Source organism: Micropterus dolomieu, linkage group LG10, assembly GCF_021292245.1.
Source record: "Micropterus dolomieu isolate WLL.071019.BEF.003 ecotype Adirondacks linkage group LG10, ASM2129224v1, whole genome shotgun sequence".
NCBI classification, from domain to species: domain Eukaryota; kingdom Metazoa; phylum Chordata; class Actinopteri; order Centrarchiformes; family Centrarchidae; genus Micropterus; species Micropterus dolomieu.
In genome coordinates, this window is record NC_060159.1 from 10,485,211 (window position 1) to 10,504,827 (window position 19,617).

At 40.0% G+C, this 19,617-nt stretch overlaps 2 protein-coding genes across 3 annotated transcripts; one reads left to right on the forward strand and one right to left on the reverse strand.

Moving 5' to 3' along the window:
- Window positions 1–710: 710 nt before the first annotated feature.
- Window positions 711–6,190, reverse strand: slc25a47a (solute carrier family 25 member 47a). Its single transcript, XM_046061418.1, has 6 exons — window positions 5,780–6,190; window positions 4,968–5,011; window positions 4,803–4,874; window positions 4,297–4,476; window positions 3,793–4,057; window positions 711–3,447 (listed from the first exon to the last, which is right to left on the reverse strand). Exons 1-6 carry the CDS (start codon window positions 5,814–5,816, stop codon window positions 3,146–3,148), a joined length of 900 nt encoding a protein of 299 aa, XP_045917374.1. The 5' UTR covers window positions 5,817–6,190; the 3' UTR covers window positions 711–3,145.
- A 312-nt stretch (window positions 6,191–6,502) lies between these two features.
- slc25a29 (solute carrier family 25 member 29) lies at window positions 6,503–15,297 on the forward strand. 2 transcript variants are annotated; one of them, XM_046061137.1, is made up of 4 exons: window positions 6,503–6,685; window positions 9,847–9,890; window positions 10,206–10,289; window positions 12,394–15,297. In XM_046061137.1, the coding sequence occupies exons 1-4, from the start codon at window positions 6,589–6,591 to the stop codon at window positions 13,162–13,164; spliced, it is 996 nt and encodes a 331-aa protein (XP_045917093.1). In that variant the 5' UTR covers window positions 6,503–6,588; the 3' UTR covers window positions 13,165–15,297. The 2 variants fall into 2 exon arrangements, with proteins under 2 accessions (XP_045917093.1, XP_045917094.1); XM_046061138.1 differs by having other exon boundaries at window positions 6,558–6,991.
- The last annotated feature ends 4,320 nt before the right edge of the window (window positions 15,298–19,617 follow it).

The following is a 19,617-nucleotide window of genomic DNA, read 5'->3' on the forward strand; positions in this document are numbered from 1 at the left end:
CAAGATTATGTCCTACTCAAAAAGTAGATGGTGCACAGCACACAGCAACATGATCTGTACAGTCATACACATTTCAACCGTGCCTGCTTTACCTGGAAACAGGATTAGGAGCCTTGCTGTGAAGACGTTTATTGTTTTGTGTGTATTTAGGTATAAATGTTGCTTGTAGGCTATATATTTATTATCTATGTGCAATTATTTTACTGTGAAAATGCCAGTTCCCTTTGAGTTGTGATAAACTAGGTGCAGCTAAAATTTCCTGTTTATATGGCCATATGCATTTTTCACTTCATCTTGATCAACTCAGTTCTTTAATGCAACTGAAAGATTCATTCAGATTCTCACCCACATTCATTCAAATTTAAGCATCTTAAGCTCCACTACTTGTGGAGTAGTACACATTTCCTGTTCATATATACATTCATTTGTGTCCCTTTGGCCTCAGTTGAGAGTGCTGAGAAAATTGCCATGTGTATTCACTAGCATACTCCCTGACTCATGCGTTCATGTGACCACATGTATTTATAATATACTCATACAAATGGTCATATAGGGGAGTGCTCTTGATACAATTATTCATTTTCGGTGACTAAATATTCCAGTGGCTGCTTGCTTGCATCACATTATAACCTAGCTTTTTTTCAGTGAGTACATGTGTCAGGTTAGTCGTGTTCGTGCAGTTATAAAACAGAGATTAACACAACATTTAATAATTTTGTTAAACTGCCTTTATTATGGAAGACATTATTATTATACAAATAATTTAAGAAATATCATTCACATATTTTCCACCTTCCCAAATCTGAAACCAAACCTATGGCCTTTAAAGGTAACACGTCAGTAGCAGTACTAAAAATGTGTTTTGTATTCTGGGAAACAGCAATCCTCTAAATGTTTGAGAGGAAATGGAATAAAAACACATATGATATATGTGCTCCATGTATGTGATTACAGACACTTTGCTTTGAGGAATTCAACGTTGGTCATGACAGCAGCAATGATATACAAACATTTAGCCAGAACCTAATTATCTTGAAGCTACTGTTTCTTATTATAGTTCTATTTCCAGAATAATCCTTTCATATATGTCATTAAGGTTTAAAATATCAATACAATGTCCAGCTTTACCATTTTGCTACTGAGCTGGAAATGAGCCACAGATGTTATGATATGTATACAAGCAGCCTGGACGGGTATCATACTTACTCTAAATTGTGTGTGCTGCAGCTCATTTGTAAATTCAATGCCTTAAAATGTCTTGAATACAGACAAATATAGCTCAAGTTTTAGTAGTCTCAAAACTGTTGAGATTTCTTGGTGAACTACTGTTCTGGTAAAAAACTACACCAGTCTTGCAGACGGTTTTCTAGTCATGAACATAGAGCAAAAGAAGAGGAAACATGATAAGCTTGCCAGGGAGACCATAATGGCCAGAAGGTTGCAGTGCCCGTTACTGACGAATCACCCCTGAGTATATTAGGATATTACATTACCCGACCAAAGTGAATATTAAACATGTAAGGCTGCTTAAAAATATTTCAATGCGACAGGAAGGAATCCCTGTCTGTATGTCCGTCCATTGATTTTCTCGACAGTATCTTGCTGAGGACCCAAGGGAGTGCTGTGTTGTATTTGGTGCAATTTGATCAGATGGTGGCGCTATAACACCATACCAAAGCCATCCCCACCAAGAATGATAACAATAACCATAAATATATTGCTTTAAAGATTGTTCTTACTCAAGTGGATGTCGGAGTCCTCACAACAACTATAACGACGGCAACATTGGCGAGTGATCACTTTCAGAGCGATTTAAAAAACGATAGAAACACTGACATTCAGTCAAAATCTCCCAAAATGTCATTTTAAATGAGACATACCGCCAGTGCTCTTTGACGCTGATGGGGTCTCTGAAGTTCAACTTGTTCTTACTGATGTCCTCTTTGACAGCGATACCATCGATCTAACCCCCTTTTCCTTTCCACTTGCCAAGTGTTCGCTCATGGTGGGAATTGTTGGTTCTCTGTTAATAATATTACAAAGAGTATGGTCTAGACCTAGTCTATATGAAAAGTGCAATGAGATAACTTTGATATGAATTAGCAGCGTTATATCAATAAATAAATAAATAGAATGTTGACTTAAAAGAAAGTAATAGTGAAAGTAATAGTAAAATTTGTCTTCAAAAGACGACTACACTTTTAACAGTGTGGGATTCCCCTAACTCCTCCCTTCTTTGAAGAATTTCGTGAACCCATATCCTTCTGGTTTTCTCCTTGTTTCTCTGTGCAACGTACAGCAGTAACTGCTCATCAATATCCATTTTCCTAAGCTACTGACTGCAGCCACTGTATACAGAAAGTTATCATTCATTAGTGCGGATGCTCACATCGTTATAGTTATTGTTGTTGGTGTGGACGGCCCTTTAGTCTCAGAAACACATTTTTCCCCCCTGGATTCTGTGGCTCCAGACACATCTATCAATATTAGCTACGCCCATCTGTATCCAGATAAATCCCCACTTGAATTTTGTCCAAATCTTTTTCTTTTTTTGCTACTCCTCCTACAAATTTTGAGCAATTGTCCCCAAATTTGGTACAGAACATCTCTGGACCAAGTAGGGAAAAGTTACTTTCTTTTCATATTCCAAAAATATTTCTTATACAGTAGCTGGCCCTCAAAGTTTGCTTAAATACTGTGGGCAAGACTATTAATACAAAAAAGGCAATATCTCCAGAAAGCTTTGTGCTATTGCAACCCCATCTGGTGGACATGTAGATATGACAATGTCAGATTTGGTGCCATTTGGCACCAATAGGTGGCGCTATAACAGCACCATCTAACTACAGTGTATAGGAAGAAATCTGTCTGGATGTGTGCATGCCTGTCCTTGACATATCTTGAGAACTGTTCATCTGATCAACTTCTAACTTAGTGGGTGTATTCCAGAGAACCCCAGGAAGTGCAAGTTATGGAAGGAGTGTGAAGTCAATCGGAAGAACGCTGCCAAGCAATTGTCCCACTCTTACCCGTTCAGAACGGCCACGCCCTGAATGGGCACTGCACTAGTGTATGTAAAAACAAACATCAGCATTAATAACAGATGAGGTATTAAAACTGGAGGTAGTCAATACTATTCAAAACCTCAATGAGGCGGGTTATTACTGTCAGGTCTACCTCGGAGGAGACCGGTGAGAACCTCATACGTAACAAACACCACCATGTTGACAGGGAATGCACGCAGGCAGTTGATGTGTAAACTCTTAAAGAACACCCCTACTCCCTCCACCTTCATTGTCTCAGTGATGCAGTGATATAAACCCTTGTATCGCTTGTTCTCCCGGGTTCCATCCATCTGCAGACGGGCTTTGATCACGTCCATGGGCGTTCCTACAGTCCAGCCTGCCATTCCTGCTACTCCACCGGCCAGCATCACAACACTCCAATCTGGGGGAAATGAAAAGATGCTGACATTGAAGGGTCCCACTGACTTTAAAATTCCACTGGATTTAAAATTTCTGAGTGAGGCACAAAGAAGAGCTGTGTTCGAATAATTCAATAGTCAGGTATGCTGTGACACGTTTATCAGATATTTTATACCTATGAATGTAACTTTGTTGATTTTATTTAACAGCATAAATCATCACATGAATCAGGCTGTAACTGAAAATATGAAAACGTGCGTAAAGATAAATTAATACATACAAGACTCAATGTCAATTGCTCAAGCTACACACACACAAAAAAAAGAAGCCTTTTCTTGAAAGAAAACCCAGAGTTGACTTCACTCACCTGGTCTTTTCTTGCTGTTGTCTGTCAGCCACTCACAGATGGTCGCATAAGTCAGAAAGTATGTGGCAAATGATGGCCCGTCTCTTAGCATAAGCGGAAGCGTTCCTCTGTAGAGCCCCATGAACCCGTCCTCTTTGATAATGCTCAGCAGACAGTGAACTGGACCATGGTACTTGGGTTTGGGCATGTTGTTCCCTCCTTGCATGGACTCTGTCTGACATTGCAGACGTACTTTCACTATATCACCTGGGGACATCACTGATATCTGTTGGAGGCAGATAAGGAGAGACGCTAAAGCTAAAACTATCCCGCAAGGCTACACACACTTTGGGAGTTGTGTGTTTTAGGTGAAGTAGCTGTTTAATTCCATATGACAAATATACACATAGATGTAAGCTATTCATTGCATTACCCATTACAATCTGAACTGCATGTGAAATGATGCACAGTTTTGAGGCACAGACTCAACAGTCATAAGAGAGTTTGCAAACTTGTATCTGTTACCTGAGCTATACCCGCCGCCATACCAGACAGGAATACTTCAAGTTTGGTGTTTGGACCGCAGCCAGTTCCCCGCGCCTGGCTCAGGCATTGCAGGCAGTTCCTGTATGTGCCAAACACCACTGAGGAAGTCATAGAGATTGTGGTAATGGGTAAGGACATGCCCTTGAAGAAGCCATGTACCTGATGACACAAGTGAGAGAAAGCCAATGATAAACCACTGAGAAGACGCAAACAAAGCACTCTACTCCTCATCGGTCACTTCACTTTTTTTCCACAGCAATTAAATTATCTTTATATTCTCATGTAGACTCATTGGCACCCAAACTCAAAATCTACACTGAAAATGTGCAGATACCCTGAATACTTTTTGCCTAAGAAAGTTGAAAATGGGCAGTCCACATGTTGTTGCAACATTGACATTGTTACCTTACCAGCAGTGACACATTTACCACACACCTGCTCTTCTTTGTACTAAACCCCCCCCCTGGCCTCATGGCTCCACTTACCCCTTCTTTTGAAAATGTTGCCGCTGCACACTGCCATATTCCAGTGAACTGTTTCTGGGTTTGGATCCGGACCTAGAAAGATAAAAAAAAAAAACCAAAGTAAAAATGATATCCTAGTGTTATAGAGCTATGTTGACTGTTTCAGACACATGACACATATTGTACCTTCACAGTGTCCAGAGGGTAGCCCACTGCAACTCCACATGCCCCTGTGTTGTTTCCAAAGAAAACAGAGCATCAAGGACACAACAGAAACCCAGCGATGCTCAAGGTTATGGGCTTCGACTGCAACCCTTTTAGTAATTTGCAGCTGACATGAAGGGCAAACACGAGGAGTTGTTGCTCATCTGTTTCACATTTGAAAATAAATTTATTGACAATTCAAGGCTAAGACAGTTGTAGCTGTGGTCTGGATCCCTGCAAATTCATACGTTCCCCTGAATTAGCTTTAAAGTTGACATGTTCATGGTATTATTTTCCAATTTTCTGAAATGTAGTACTTCTTTCATATGTTGCTAAAATTTGTTATGGCATGTCGCACGCTTATTAAATTATTAGATGGAGTTAACTGGTTGAGACTAAAAAGACAGATTGTAAGGTCACATGTAAACAAACACCCCCACTGCATTTTAATTGTACTGAGGGGAACACATTTTCCTCTAAGCTGCCAATGAAACCACTCAACCTTGTCCTCTTTTACTAATTTATCTACATTTGTAGCTAGCCTGTAACTTATTAAGTAATTTCTACTACCACTTAATTCTTCAGGTTAAATCTGTATTAGGCTACTGATATACAATTTATGAGAGGACAAGCAAAAACGCTTTTACAAAACACACATAACTGTTAATCTTGTGTACTGTAATCATTCTGTAAACTCACCATAAACATACAGTAGCTAGCTTATTTAGCAAATACTCCAGCCAACTCATGCTAACGTTAAATTTAAAACCGGATGGGCTAGCGGGAGCTTTTACCTGCAAATGATCCAGACACAAAGTCAGCGATATGCATCCTGTCAGATGGTCACTGACCAACAGATACCTTTCAGATGGATGCCCATTCTTCTTCTAGCGTGTGCAGTAACCTTGAGTGTGTTGCTGTGACATAACGTGTAGCAGGGGCGTGTCTCACTACCAGCCAAGCAGCGTCAACTGAAAGCATTGGTCCCGACTTTACCCGAAGACAGCCGAAAGGATCGAATTTGACTAAAGGCATTTATTGTGTATATCACGTTACAATGAAAATCACATGACAAACATATTCATTCTTATTATTTCATATCGTACTTTACACGGCGAAACGTCACTTTGTAATGTTTTATTTAATTTGTTTATATTTTAAAATTAAGTTATGTTATTATTATTAAATTGAAAATTCAAAAATATATATTAAAACAAAATAAATGAATATATAACATAATTAAGAAACGTCATTTTTTAAACCATTTTATCGGAACTATTTAATAACAACAGCTAGCTGTCAATAAACGTACCCCACACACATTTTGTTAGTGAAACTGAAGCTAAGTCACTCAAAAGCAAAACATCACAAGGCTCTGCAAGGCACTAATGACGCATTTCAACGCTACGGTATTCAGCCAATGAATGACGAGGATTACGACTGAAGCGGGGTGTCGGCGTTAAATCGTTGCTCGGATTGGATAGGAACTCTACCCGAAGCCGGTGTTATTCCCGCCCCTTAGCTGTTACTTCCTGCGTCGCTGGCGTTGCTTCAAAAATAAACCTCCTTGATACAGACAGAGGAGAGAGCGAATACGCCACAGATGCGTCTAGTCTGCCGGAAACAAGAAGAAGAAGAAGAAGAACAAGAAGTGGAGAGAGCGCCCGCATTGTCTGTGAACGCCATACAGGTTCATGGAGGTCAGCAGAAGACTGTTGTTAAAATAAATAGGGGACAAGATAAATAACCAAATAATTGTCCGCATCAGTGGATTGTAAGGTCTTAGAGGGGAACTCTAGCTAGCCAGTGCTAGCTAACGCTAACTGAAGGTGTCAGTTAATGTAGAGCATTAGGTAGATTAAACAGCTCGGGACAGTGACTGTCTGGTGGAAAACAGCGTTTCAGAGAGTCGCTGAGAGCCTCTTCACGTTAAACGTTAGCATTTAGTCCTTCAGCCAGGTGACGTTGCAGAGTGGCGATGGATTTCGTTGCTGGATGCATCGGAGGTAAGTCAGTTGAAGCTGCACCTTGTCTTGCAATTTGTTGGATGAATGCATTTGCCAAAGAGCCACCTTGATATGACTGTGGTGATGGCCCCTATGTTGCTCTAGTGGCAAACCACAAATCTGCTAAGCACCACCCATACTAATGTGATGCAACTCTATCACAAGGTTGCAAGTGCATTTTCGAAATTCAAGCGCAGGTCGCACACTAAAGCCAAGCCTGTAATTTCGCTGAATGCTGCTGATTGCATTAGACCTGGTGGCAGACCTTGGCTTTGAGCAAGAGTAAAATTGTGCGTGTGGCATATTCTGTGTTTGGCGTAGGATCAAGTAGAAAATGAGAACGTGAAGTTCGTCGTTCTTGAGCGTTTACTTCCTTTAGTTGTTGTTTTATCTACAGTATTTTTGTGCTTGCTTAAAAACTTCCTGCGGAAAGTTAGGTTAGAAATGATAACCTTCAAAGACCCATTTTTAATTTGCTTGCTCAAAAAGTGTGCTTCAGCCGTATGCTTCTCTCCCTGTGTCACTTGCAAACACTACACAAGTGCAACCTGAGCTTTCAAGCTAGGATGGCTTGGCTTTTTTATAGTTTCCACCATAGTCTATGGTTTCCACACACACCATATGCAGATGACATGAATCAGTACACACCCCTCCACAGACCAATCCCATGCTTTCTTTACTTTACACTGACTGACGTGTGAGATCCTGTGGTTTCCCACCCTCCCACAGTGTGGTAGAATTTAGGGAACCCTCTGCAGTCACATGGGAAGCTTGTTGCTGCTGTTGTAGGATGGAAGTTTGTTGCTGAGCTAAAAAATGACCTCAAAATGAGGTTAGCTTAGTGGTTTTTGAAACCAGTAAAGTCTCAGACATTAGAAGATGGGTGGTGACACACTGAAGAGAATAGTTATGACAACTATGCATTAACACCCTCGTTGTTTTTCTTGTACTTGTATCATACCAGTGCATTGAGGTCAATGACCGCCTGTCATTGTGTCAAACACACTCCAGCTTGTGTTCTTTTCCTGGCTTACAGCTGGGACTCACTCCCGATTGGCTCTTTTTACAAATGGGTCAGGTGACAAGTGCTTATGTGGGATTAGCCTGCTGTGGTTTGTTTACTGCGGCGACACAGGTGGGCCAGTAACTTCAGGTCTATGGTATTCACTACTTTCTTTCTTATTGAGACCATTAGCATAATAAAGCAGCATTATTTTTGAATTGACATATGGAATATTTATTTGCTAAAACAACACGGGTGTCACTTTATGTTGAAAAGTGGTGGAGGCATAAGGACTTAGATTAGAGGTGTGATGATACACTTTGGGTCACGAGACGTGATGCAAGAGAACAAGACGAGATTTTTAATACTATGTTGAAAAAATAGGAAATCCTGAAATATATGAGCGGGGTGTCAGGGGGGGTCCTCCCCCAGAAAATTGGAGCATTAAACACTTGTGTGGAGACATTTTCTGCTCCAATATATGGTGGAAATGTCTTTATTTAGATTAAGGGGAAACCAAACAAAAAAATTTAGCAAAATATAATGCAGTAAGAAGCAGCTTGTTTGTTTAGGAACTTCCTTCCTTTCTGTCCAAACAACATTAAGAGGAGTTTGTGGTCAGTCCGGGAACTATCATCAGATTTCAACAAACTCAGGTGAGAAGCCCAAACTAGCATCAGAACAAGGGCGTGTGCTGCTGCATGAGTCTAGGTTATGTAACTTTTAAAGGAGCGCTAAAGAAAGTTTTAGAGGGTGATGATGCCCAGTGAGCTGGCTTTGGCTCAGTAGGGCAGTGTTACCCTGGAGCAGATGGCAGCATAGAATTTCACAACAGTGCCATCACCAAGAGTTTTGGCCTTCGAAGACTAGTCACATGGGCCGAAAACTGTTTAAATAGGCCGGACGTGTCAGTGGGTCCAGATTTCTTAAAATAATCAGAAATGGCATGTGTACAGTAACTGCCAGGTTATGACTTTAGTAGTCCGACATGTACAGAACAGAGACAAACACTGGAAGATCAACAAGAGATTTTTGCTGTGTGAGAAGGCAGAATTAGTACACACAGCCAATGTTAATATTTGCATAGATGTCTGGAAAAACCTCACATACAAGTCTTATTCTGTACGAATGAGATAAGCAAGAAGACGCAACACAGGGGAAGCTGGGCATCTTGTGATAATTAAAGTGACGTTGAGATATGAGCTAATTGCAGACAAATAGCTATCGGTGTTTATAACAGCCGAAAAATGACAAACCAAAAAGCAACGGAGAGACAGGAAATGGATCCTTCAATCATGTCAGTCACCAATCACATCATGAGTGTTGTTTGTTCACAAGAGGGCACTCTACAACTCCTGTTAGCAACACAAGTGCCACAAATCTACCACAAAACAGCAATCAGCTGACATCTGTACTTTTGTTCAAATTACTGTTTATAACTATATATATATTACTGCATTATGTCATGTTTTCTTGGTGAGGCCTCATAACTAGATATTACAAACGTTTGTATTATGTGTTTCTGAAAAGAAGAAAAGATAAAGTCGGACGATTTATAATTGATCCTAAAATCCTAATTTCAAAATCTTTATCAGTCTTAAAAATCCCATATTTGTCAGGCTCTAGTTTAGAGGGTCTATGAGTAGGTCATATTGAACTAAAAAGTGGGATTGAATTTGAAACATGGTGTAAATGATTTGAATTTGAAACATGGTGTAAATGATTTGTATGGAACAAAAACATTCATGTTCATTACAGAATAAAATGCTTTTAATCAAGACAGATTCAATCATGATAGATTTATTATTTCCCACTGTAACTTACTGTTTCCTTACATTTCCTTTGTCTCCAGGTGCTGCTGGCGTCTTGGTTGGACACCCATTTGACACTGTGAAGGTGAGCAAAAGTTTTCTTAAAGGCACAATATAATTACAGAATTTTTAACAGGAAATTCTCTGTTTTAATGCACCTTTTTACATCAACAAATTTAAAACTTGAACTTGTTTAACAGAAATCTCAGTATATTTCCAGCATATTTATTTAGTGCTTCGTGCTCACTGTTTTTCATTGAGTTGCCCCGTCATCACTGTGCACTGTAAACAACTAACACAGAACACTTCTTACTCCCTTTCCTCTCTTATAATGGATTGTGTGTCAAAGGGATTGGTATTCAGGGTTTAATTGATCACTGAAAAGCATCTTCTTTTCCAGGTGAGACTCCAGGTCCAGAGGGTTGATAAGCCTCTGTACCGTGGGACTTATCACTGTTTCCAGTCCATCATACGGCAGGAGTCGGTAGGTGATTTATTTCCCAGTCTTTTTGGACTTGATTAACACAAGTGTCTTTTTTTGTTTTGTTTCTGTGTGTCCTCTAGCTTTCTGGGCTGTAAAGCTGGGAGCCTGCAGCTCACTAGGACACCTATAGTATAGTTGCATTTGACAGGTCTTCAGCGAAGTCTGGTCATGGCTGTAGCTGTAATGGTTTATAGTTTAAGTGAGGTCGGAGTGAGCTGATGGCAGAGTTATGTTACTCTTGGTCTTATGACTGAATGTGGCACGTTAAGTTGTGAGGCCAAACTGGGGGACGCTTTGAGTGGGGATTAGTATAGTTTTGTTGAATTGGGTCAGACTTCATCATATTTTCTCTCAAGCAGCTAAAAGAACAATTTTCACCCTGAGAATTGTATTTAATAAAAACAAAACTATATCACATTTGTTATTCAAAACCTCTGATTAACACTCCCTGTCACCCCCTCCTATTCAGTCTAGCATGTTTGTGCAGATGCAAACTGAAGTAGCACCTCTTTCCAGGATCATTATTTAAGTAGCCTCAGGGTGTCTCACATTTTTTCACTTTTACTGCAGGCACTATTTAACTGCAAAAAGTATTAGGGAGTGACAGGAAGGACAAACATGGTTACACTTTATAAAGTCTGCATATATTATGCTTGTAGGACGAGCAAGCTTGCTAGATAGTGTTTATAGCTTTTTTTTGACCAGCTAGTTCCCTCAAAGAAGGGTCGAGGGAGGCTGGTCTCATACCGTATACAGAAACAACAATAAAATAGAAGTCATGATAGGAAAGTTGCAAAAAGTTTCTCATTGTGATGTGAACACAGCCGAACCATGCTGTGACAGTCCTGCACGTGCAAGAGTTGTATTTACATACTTTTCTCTGATAGTGGAAGCTCTGTAGCTGGTTGTTCTGAAAACAGTGATTCCCTGCCAAACTGCTCTTTATTAAATTCTGAGCTCGAAGAGTGAACGGTGTGAACATGACCCTAATGGGACAGTGATGAGTAAGTATTTGAGGTTATGAAACTAGTAGAGCTGCCACCGACTAAAGATTTTCCTAGGCAACTAATAGTCAAGTTCAAGCCACTGGTCATTGCATGTTTATGATATTAATTTAATCATTTGAAAGTATATTTTGGGGGCATCAGAAAATGGTTTGAGGGCTAGAAAATTGTTATAAGTGACATTGTGAATATTGTGCTACATTACAGATAAATACAAAACCGTAATAATGAGCCTTTAAAATATACATTTTACAAGGGGCACAAAGCGAGCTGCCTGTTAACGACAATGACAAGGAAACTAAACATTTTCTTCACATAAGTTTTGTTGTTCAGAACATTAAAATGAATAACTTTCAACTTCACAAGAACAAATATTCATGGATTGAGTATTCATATGATGTGTAATGTTAGTTACAAATTAACTCTCTCCTCGCCATGTGACTGTTTTCCCCGTCATCAAACTTGCCTCTGCCCGTCTCGGAGGCTGTGTTCGATCCTTGGCTGTGTTCACTAGGAGGCCGCTCAGCTCGGTTCTGTTGCCTGCTCTCCTGACTTCCGGTTGTGGTGCTTATTCTGACGCCTCTCCCCGGCAGCAGTTCGTGCTGGTTCCTCCTCCTCTTGGCGGGGCAAAGCTCCAAAGCTAGAATCAGATAATAGGACCGCTAATCAGCTAATGGCACACCATACAGTTAGCAGCTGTGCCACTGATGTCTAATAGTACGTCGTAATTCTTCATTACGCGCCAGTAGTTGCCATCCGTCTTAAAAGAGAAAAGTTCTGTGTAGCAAGAATCTCTTGTACACTATCACCCCGGCCCGTAACGACAAGAAGCAGCTCCCAAAGTTTGAGGTTGATTTGGGGGGGGGGTTCTGTGACTGACTGACTGACCAATGAAAACTTGGTCAACTAAGACTTTTCTCATCAACTAATGGTTTAATTAGTCTATTAGGTAGGTTAGTAACTAGAAGAAAAAATTAAAGTGGACAGTGAATTTAACCTAAAGTTTATATTGTAGAAAAATCAACGCCTGGATTCTGGTGATTTAATTTTATAATGATGTGTTGACACACCTGATGTGATGTCTCTGACCCTCTCCACAGGTATTTGGTTTGTATAAAGGCATTGGATCCCCCATGATGGGCCTTACATTTATCAATGCCATAGTGTTCGGGGTTCAGGGAAACACCATGCGGCTCCTGGCACATGACACCCCCATGAACCAGTTCCTTGCTGGTGCAGCAGCAGGTGCCATCCAGTGTGTCATCTGCTGCCCCATGGAGCTGGCTAAAACCCGCATGCAAATGCAGGGTACTGGAGAGAAGAAGTCCTCTAGAAAGCTGTACAAGAACTCCTTGGACTGTTTGGCACGCATATACAATCGGGAGGGTCTACGGGGCATAAACAGAGGCATGGTGACCACGCTTATCCGTGAGACACCTGGCTTCGGAGTGTATTTCCTGGCCTATGACGTGCTGACGCGCAGCCTTGGCTGTGAGCCAGACGACCGCTACATGATCCCCAAACTGCTGTTTGCCGGGGGCATGGCTGGCATAGCCTCCTGGCTCTCCACCTATCCTGTGGATGTGATCAAATCGCGGCTGCAGGCCGACGGGGTGGGCGGAGTTAACCAGTACAGCGGCATCGCTGACTGTGTACGACAGAGTGTCAGGAGAGAGGGCTACATGGTGTTCACGCGAGGCCTCACCTCCACGCTGCTACGAGCTTTCCCTGTGAACGCAGCTACCTTTGCTACCGTCACCCTGGTCCTCATGTACGCTCGGGGGGTGGAGGAAGGACCTAAAGACTGTGAGCCCGCTCAGCCAAGCCACCATGCACAGATACAGCAGCAGGCCCAACCCTCCAGCCTGTGATGACACAAGTCTCACTCTCAACTTGCGCACTTTACAAGAGCACGGAGAGACAAAATATACATACACCCTACCTGCTAACCCTGCCTACCTTACTGTCATTCCCAATTTTTAGTCAGAAAATATGTGTTTTTATATAGACACTTGTTTTCACTTTCATGTCAACACCATGTAAAGGGGATGGTGTTACCTTTAACAATATTAGAAGAAGAATTTAAGCTACGAGATTCCTGAAAGTTTTTAACAGGAGCTCTTGTTAGACACTAACAAGAGACTTGTTACTGAGCCACAGACTAGGTAGTGTATACAGTGTGGACACTGAAAGTTGTTATATATTTCTATTACATATATCTTGAAATGTGCAGTGGTATGTGTGTGTGTGTGTGTATGTGTGTATGTATGTATATATATATGTATATATATATATATATATATATATAAAAATTGATTTTGGTTTTATTTATTTTTGGAATGTTGGAAAATATATTTCCTGCCTTATAATATGAAGCACCTGTTTGTACCTGAACTGTATTTTCTGAAGAGCCAATCTAGCAAGAGAGATGCAATGTAGCATTTGATAAGTGTGCAGAACTTCACTTGTGTCTGCTTTCAAACCACAAAACATACAGCAGCTCTAATCTGATAATAACCAAAGCATTATTAGTCCATACAGCAATTGTCAGGACCTATTTTCAGCAGAAACCCACCGGTCTGAAGGGCTCTTTAGGGACGGAAAGCAAAGTGTTTGTGTGAATCAGGAATGTAAACGGCATTATGTTTTGTCTGTTTTGGTTGTCCGTTTGTGTTTTACCAAATAATGTGAAGTTTTAACCTTGTAACTTAGACCTGAACCAGAAGTGGAACGTGACCCTACATGTGGCACCGCACTAATCTGACCCTTGTTTTGTAAATTTCAGTTATTTAGAAAATATAATAATAAATAGTTATTGTAGGGTCAGAAATGAATGCTTAGGGCTCCCATCAAAGGTTTGGCAAAAGTTTAAACTCAGAGGCCAACAAATGTTGCAGTATTTAGAAGAGCCCAACTGGATTTTGATTTTTAAGATGCATGCAGATTTTGATATTTGAGGATTTTTTTAAAAAATGTTAATGTGTACCAATAGTTGATATACTGTAACTAATCAGGGTTGGGGCTTTAATATGACTTATTTATTTGTTACAGCTTATATTAGTTTAATAATGTACAGGTAGGCCATCGTTATTCTGTGGGAATTGTCTGTTTTCTGCATGTGTGTGGTCAGTATCAGTATGATTTTGTCTGACTGTATTTTGTGCCTGAAAGTGAATGTTTTTTGTTTGATTGCTTTACAGTAAAAAAACAAAGTGTCCCCCCTACAAAAAGGCTAATGTGTCAGTTCCCATCAAAGCAGTAAATCGCCAGAACAATTTATAATCTTCTTTTCTGAACTCTCTCTAAAGTTGTAAAACCAGCAACAAATCAAACTACTATTGTGAAGTGTGTAGGAAGACTCAGTAAAAGGCTGTTGGCAAGCAGGAAGTCACAGATGCACTAAAACCTTCAGTATGTTGAATGTATCACACCTGTATTCATTCACAGGTATTCTGACTAAAACTCAAAAGAGTTGAAGGACAAAGTGATTTCTTGGAATCCTGTTTAAATATAAACGTCACTAGTTTGAATTGTTAAATGCTGCTGAAAACCTTGAAAATCTCCCTGGTGTATTGCGTTTTGATAATGGGTGGTTTATGACAAATGGAAGTAGAAAAGATAGAGGGATATTTAGTGTGTCTGCTTAATCAACAATTCCACCTCTTGAACACTGACTGTTATCTGACTAGATTATGTCTGAAACTTGGTGACTGACAGCTAACATTTAGTCCAGCTGATGTGAAAGATGCAATATGTACAGGATGTAACTATTCATGTGAGATTGTTTTGAAGTGGTATATAAAACATATATTTTTCAGTCTAAAGTAGCTGTGTGGTACCCTGAATGTCTGAGTTTGATCAGTTTTTAAAGTCTCTAATCAATTTGTTACACTGAAGAGATTTTAACTGAAAAACAAAGACATGATATTTTTGTAACATACTCATATTTGTCTGGATGTGTCACTGAGGATCTGTATAAAAGGGTGAATAAAAATAATTCAGCAGCTGTTTTTTTTTCAATCCAGCTCTCTTTACACATGTACTGATGAATACAACATTTCACTTTAATGTACTGTGTGTGTGTGTGTGTGTGTGTGTGTGTGTGTGTGTGTGTGTGTGTGTGTGTGTGTGTGTGTGTGTGTGTATATGTATATATATATATATATATATATAGTTTTTGTGGGTTATGACAATAGTTTCCTATGATTAACAAACAATTTTAACATCCAATGGGTGCCTCACAAAGTATTAGTAGGTGCTGCAGAAGCCAGCCAGCACTGCTCTCACTGTTCTGGATCGTCTGCTGAGTAAACCACACACATTACATCACTGTATCATAAACTGTATGGATATTTAAGTTACAGACTTTATGCTGCTAAACAACACGTCTAAAATTGGTGCCTTTTTTAGCCTCTACGGGGTCTGTACAATAGTTGATGTAGACTGCAACCTCCTCTCAAAATAACTGGACAAATGGATCTTTGCTCAGTACACTAACAATAATAATGAAAATTGTATAAATCAAGAAGAGGGAACCAAATTGAAATTCTTTGCCAGCTGAAAGCCTTTGAATGCCTTTTAAACAGCTTTTCAAGATTAAAGAGGAGAACATGCTGAAAGCAACAGTCAGTCTTTCAAGTGAGAAAGCCGTGGTCAGAGAGAAAATGCGATGGAAAATATTCAACACAGGCGCCATCCACTGATGGGCAGTGGTAACTGCAACAACATCTTAAAGGATCAGTTCATCCAAATGAAAAGAAAGAAAGAAAATACTACTGTACTCCTCCTTGTAGAAAGTTGCTGCTGTGGAGTTTTTCAAATTTCTAACGATGAGGCGACCATAAACAAATTTTGGTATGTTTTACTAGCAAAAAGTGTTACTTTTTGTTTGCTTTTCTATGTTAGAATGACTTAAACACCCATCAGACAAAATATGAACCTAAAAGGAGCGTTTAGATTATAGAGAGATATTATAAATGCAAGAACCCTCAACGAAATTACAATTAAAGTCTCACGAGATAACACGTCTGCTTTCGGAATATGCTATTTACTAACACCCTCTGCTCTCACAGGAGAGAAAACAGCCTGTCCTCATCCATAAACGTCTTTATAAATCTTGTGTAAAAACAATTGGCTGCCAACCGCAGAGATAGAATATAAATAAGCTCTGCTGAAGGTCAAAACTGTTTCATTTCATAAATCCACAATGCTAAGCACACAATAGTATAAAAGACAGCACTGCACCCCTCAGATGGATCACTGAACTGAAAATTTAAAACATCCAAATGGCTTTTGTTTTGATGGTGTGTTCCACTGTTGTGGTTTTATTTGACGTGTTAAACTAATTCAGCAGTGTTAAGACATACTGATTCACAAAGACAAAAATTCAGATATGAAATTTTGTTTTCCTCTCAACTGAGACCATTGGTACATTTTCAGTCCTAATTGCCTATTCCATGGTTTTGCTTTTGTGGTCCACAAAAAACCTTCCATCTCTTGATTAAATGACTACAGGCCTGTCATTATGACATCTGTAGTCATGAAGTCCTTTGAAGTCCCCACTGCTCTTCTCCCTCTAATACCAACAACTACACCTCAGGAGACACATCTGTCAAACTCCTGAAGTTTACTGACGACACAATGGTCATCGGCCTCATCTGGGACGGGGATGAGTCGGCCTACAGACATGAGGTTGATCAGCTGGCTCTCTGGTGCGGTCAGAACAACCTGGAGCTTAACACTCAAAACTGTGGAGATGATCGTGGACTTCAGGAGGAAGTCCCCCGACTCTGCCCCCCATCACCATTCTAAACAGCACTATGACTGCTGTAGAATCCTTCAGGTTTCTGGGATCCACTATATCCCAGGACCTAAAGTAGGAGCCCAACACTGACACCGTTATCAAGAAGGCCCAGTAGAGGATGTACTTCCTGCGCCAGCTCAGGAAGCTCAACCTGCCTAAGGAGCTGCTGATCCACTTCTACACAGCCATCATCCAGTCTATCCTCTGCACGTCCATTACTGTCTGGTTTGGATCTGCCAACAAAAGGGAAAGGAGCAGACTACAACGGACAGTCAGGACTGCAGAAAAGATCATCGGTGCCAACCCTCCATTCAAGCGGATACATTTCCAGAGTCAGGAACAGGCAGGAAACATCACTGCAGATCCATCTCACCCCGGACACAACCTGTTCCAGCATCTCCCCTCTGGTTGGCGCTACAGTTCACTGTACGCCAAAACCAACAGACTCAGAAACAGTTTCTTCCCACAAGCCATCACTCTGACTCAGTGTCAAGAACAATTCTTGTGCAATAACCCAGTAACGCTGTCTCTAATCAGCCACCTGTTTACTGGTTACCACTGATTATTTTAATCATCATTCTCTCATTCTATATTTCAGAGCTGATCATACTGTTCATGTTGTCATCTTGTATATACTGCATACCAAATCCACCTACCAAGTTCACAACACCTGCACATAATACTAATAATAATACAGCATCCTTTGCACTCCCTGCTCCATCGCACTGTGTACATGTGTACATGTATGCATGTATGTGTACCTGTATATCTCATCCATCTCCGACACAATAATACTACTACTACTAATAATAATACTACTAATAATAATTTACTCCTGTATCCTTTGCACTCTGCTATTTGCACTATGTCTCAATCTGTCTATATTTCTTTTGTTTATAATGTGTATATATGTTTTCTCTATACTGTAGCCTTTATTATTGTATTATTGTTTAAGTAAGCACATCATGAGAAGTACAATCTTGAGTCAAATTCCTCATATGTGTACACACACCTGGCAATAAAGCTGATTCTGATTCTGATTCTTTTGTGCAATACGTAAGTTTGTGCTCAGAAACACAGTAAGACCAATAGCTGTGGTTTTCCACATCAGCAAGTTGAGGATGTTAGCCAACACAGGAAGTCACATTTCTTTTGACAAACCTTAAGGGTAACAACAGTGAACCTCAAGTGTACTTTTTCACATTGAACATATTTGCACACAGGATGGCTGGAATCGTCCACATCGTGGTGAGGCTGCTGCTGCTGTTTTCTTATGTTACAGGTAAGTGAAACATTAACACAGTCTTATCCCGTTGTCTTAGTTGTACAATCTTATCTTAAACATATAGTGGAAATTCTCATTATCTTCCTTCCACAGGAGTAAATGGAAAAGATGGTCTGATAGTTGCTGAACAGGGTTATAATATTATATTTCCATGCGAAGAAGATTTAGTCTGCTTTCATATATGGCAGCTCAACACAAGCAAAACAAGTGATTACATTGCCATAGTCAGAAATGGACAGATCCAGACAGCTAAGTCAGAGGACAGGGATTCAAAATGCACTCAGCAAATCAAAGCTCTCACAGTGGAGGATGTTGGACGACATCACTGCCAACAGAAGCCAGATGTCATCTCTCCTCACAATAGTGAGTACTGTCAAGATTAAAGTCTTATTGCTGTGTTGGTTTATTTCAGCTTATCGTGAGAAAGCTGATAAGAGGAAAAGGGAATGTCTGTGCCATAAACAAATAAATAAAACAAATAGTTTTTTTCTTTCTATCAGCTACCTCAACTCCCCCAGAGTTAAACCTCATGCCTGGAAAAACTGTGTCACTGCAGTGTATTCTCCTCACCTACGTAAAGCAGGGACACTGTGACACACAGCTACCACAGGTCAGCCTGACGTGGGTGGATGAATCTGGCACTGAGATACAAGAGGACTCACAGCATCATATAAAATACAAGTCTTCCTGTGATATAACTCTGACTGTCAACCTTCAAAGTCCTAAAAACAAGAAGTTTAGGTGCCAGGCGACTGTGGATGAACAAGTCCAGACTTCAGTGGAGATGCATGTCAGAGACCCAGGTCTGTATGATTGATTATCCTCAACAGTAGACTCCAAGGTGTTGAATGCAATGAATTAATAACAATTCCTACTTTCTTTGTAGCTCTTAAAGGGAAGGGAAGAGGACTCATCATAGAACTAGAACCTGAAAAGCAAGGTACAGTATTGTTCTTACATACCAGCTAAATATCACTCATATACAAATTGAGTTTTTGTAAAGTTATGTTGATAATAACCCATCTCTGTTTACCTATACAAAGGAAGCGAAAGGGCAGAACTTGTAATAATATCCCAGCTAATTATTTTATAAATATATGTTACTTTCAGGGTTAATCTTATGTTGATTATTGAGGATAGATCTACACAATTTGCAAACTAATAGTCTGCAATCTAAATCTAATTTTAGTTTAGTTAAGTCCAATTTAAATATTAAAGTACTAGTTTGGCATTTTT

What these genes read in the sequence shown, in the direction of transcription:
- slc25a47a (XM_046061418.1), bottom strand. Translation starts at nt 5,816, where the DNA reads ATGCATATCGCTGACTTTGTGTCTGGATCATTTGCAG. An exon ending in CAACATTTTCAAAAGAAGGG is followed by an intron (nt 4,477 to 4,802) that starts GTAAGTGGAGCC and finishes TTGTGTCATCAG; the next exon opens with GTACATGGCTTCTTCAAGGG. An exon ending in TGGCGGCGGGTATAGCTCAG is followed by an intron (nt 4,058 to 4,296) that starts GTAACAGATACA and finishes TGCCTCCAACAG; the next exon opens with ATATCAGTGATGTCCCCAGG.
- slc25a29 (XM_046061137.1), top strand. Translation starts at nt 6,589, where the DNA reads ATGCGTCTAGTCTGCCGGAAACAAGAAGAAGAAGAAGAAGAACAAGAA. An exon ending in CGCCATACAGGTTCATGGAG is followed by an intron (nt 6,686 to 9,846) that starts GTCAGCAGAAGA and finishes CTTTGTCTCCAG; the next exon opens with GTGCTGCTGGCGTCTTGGTT. An exon ending in ACCCATTTGACACTGTGAAG is followed by an intron (nt 9,891 to 10,205) that starts GTGAGCAAAAGT and finishes CTTCTTTTCCAG; the next exon opens with GTGAGACTCCAGGTCCAGAG.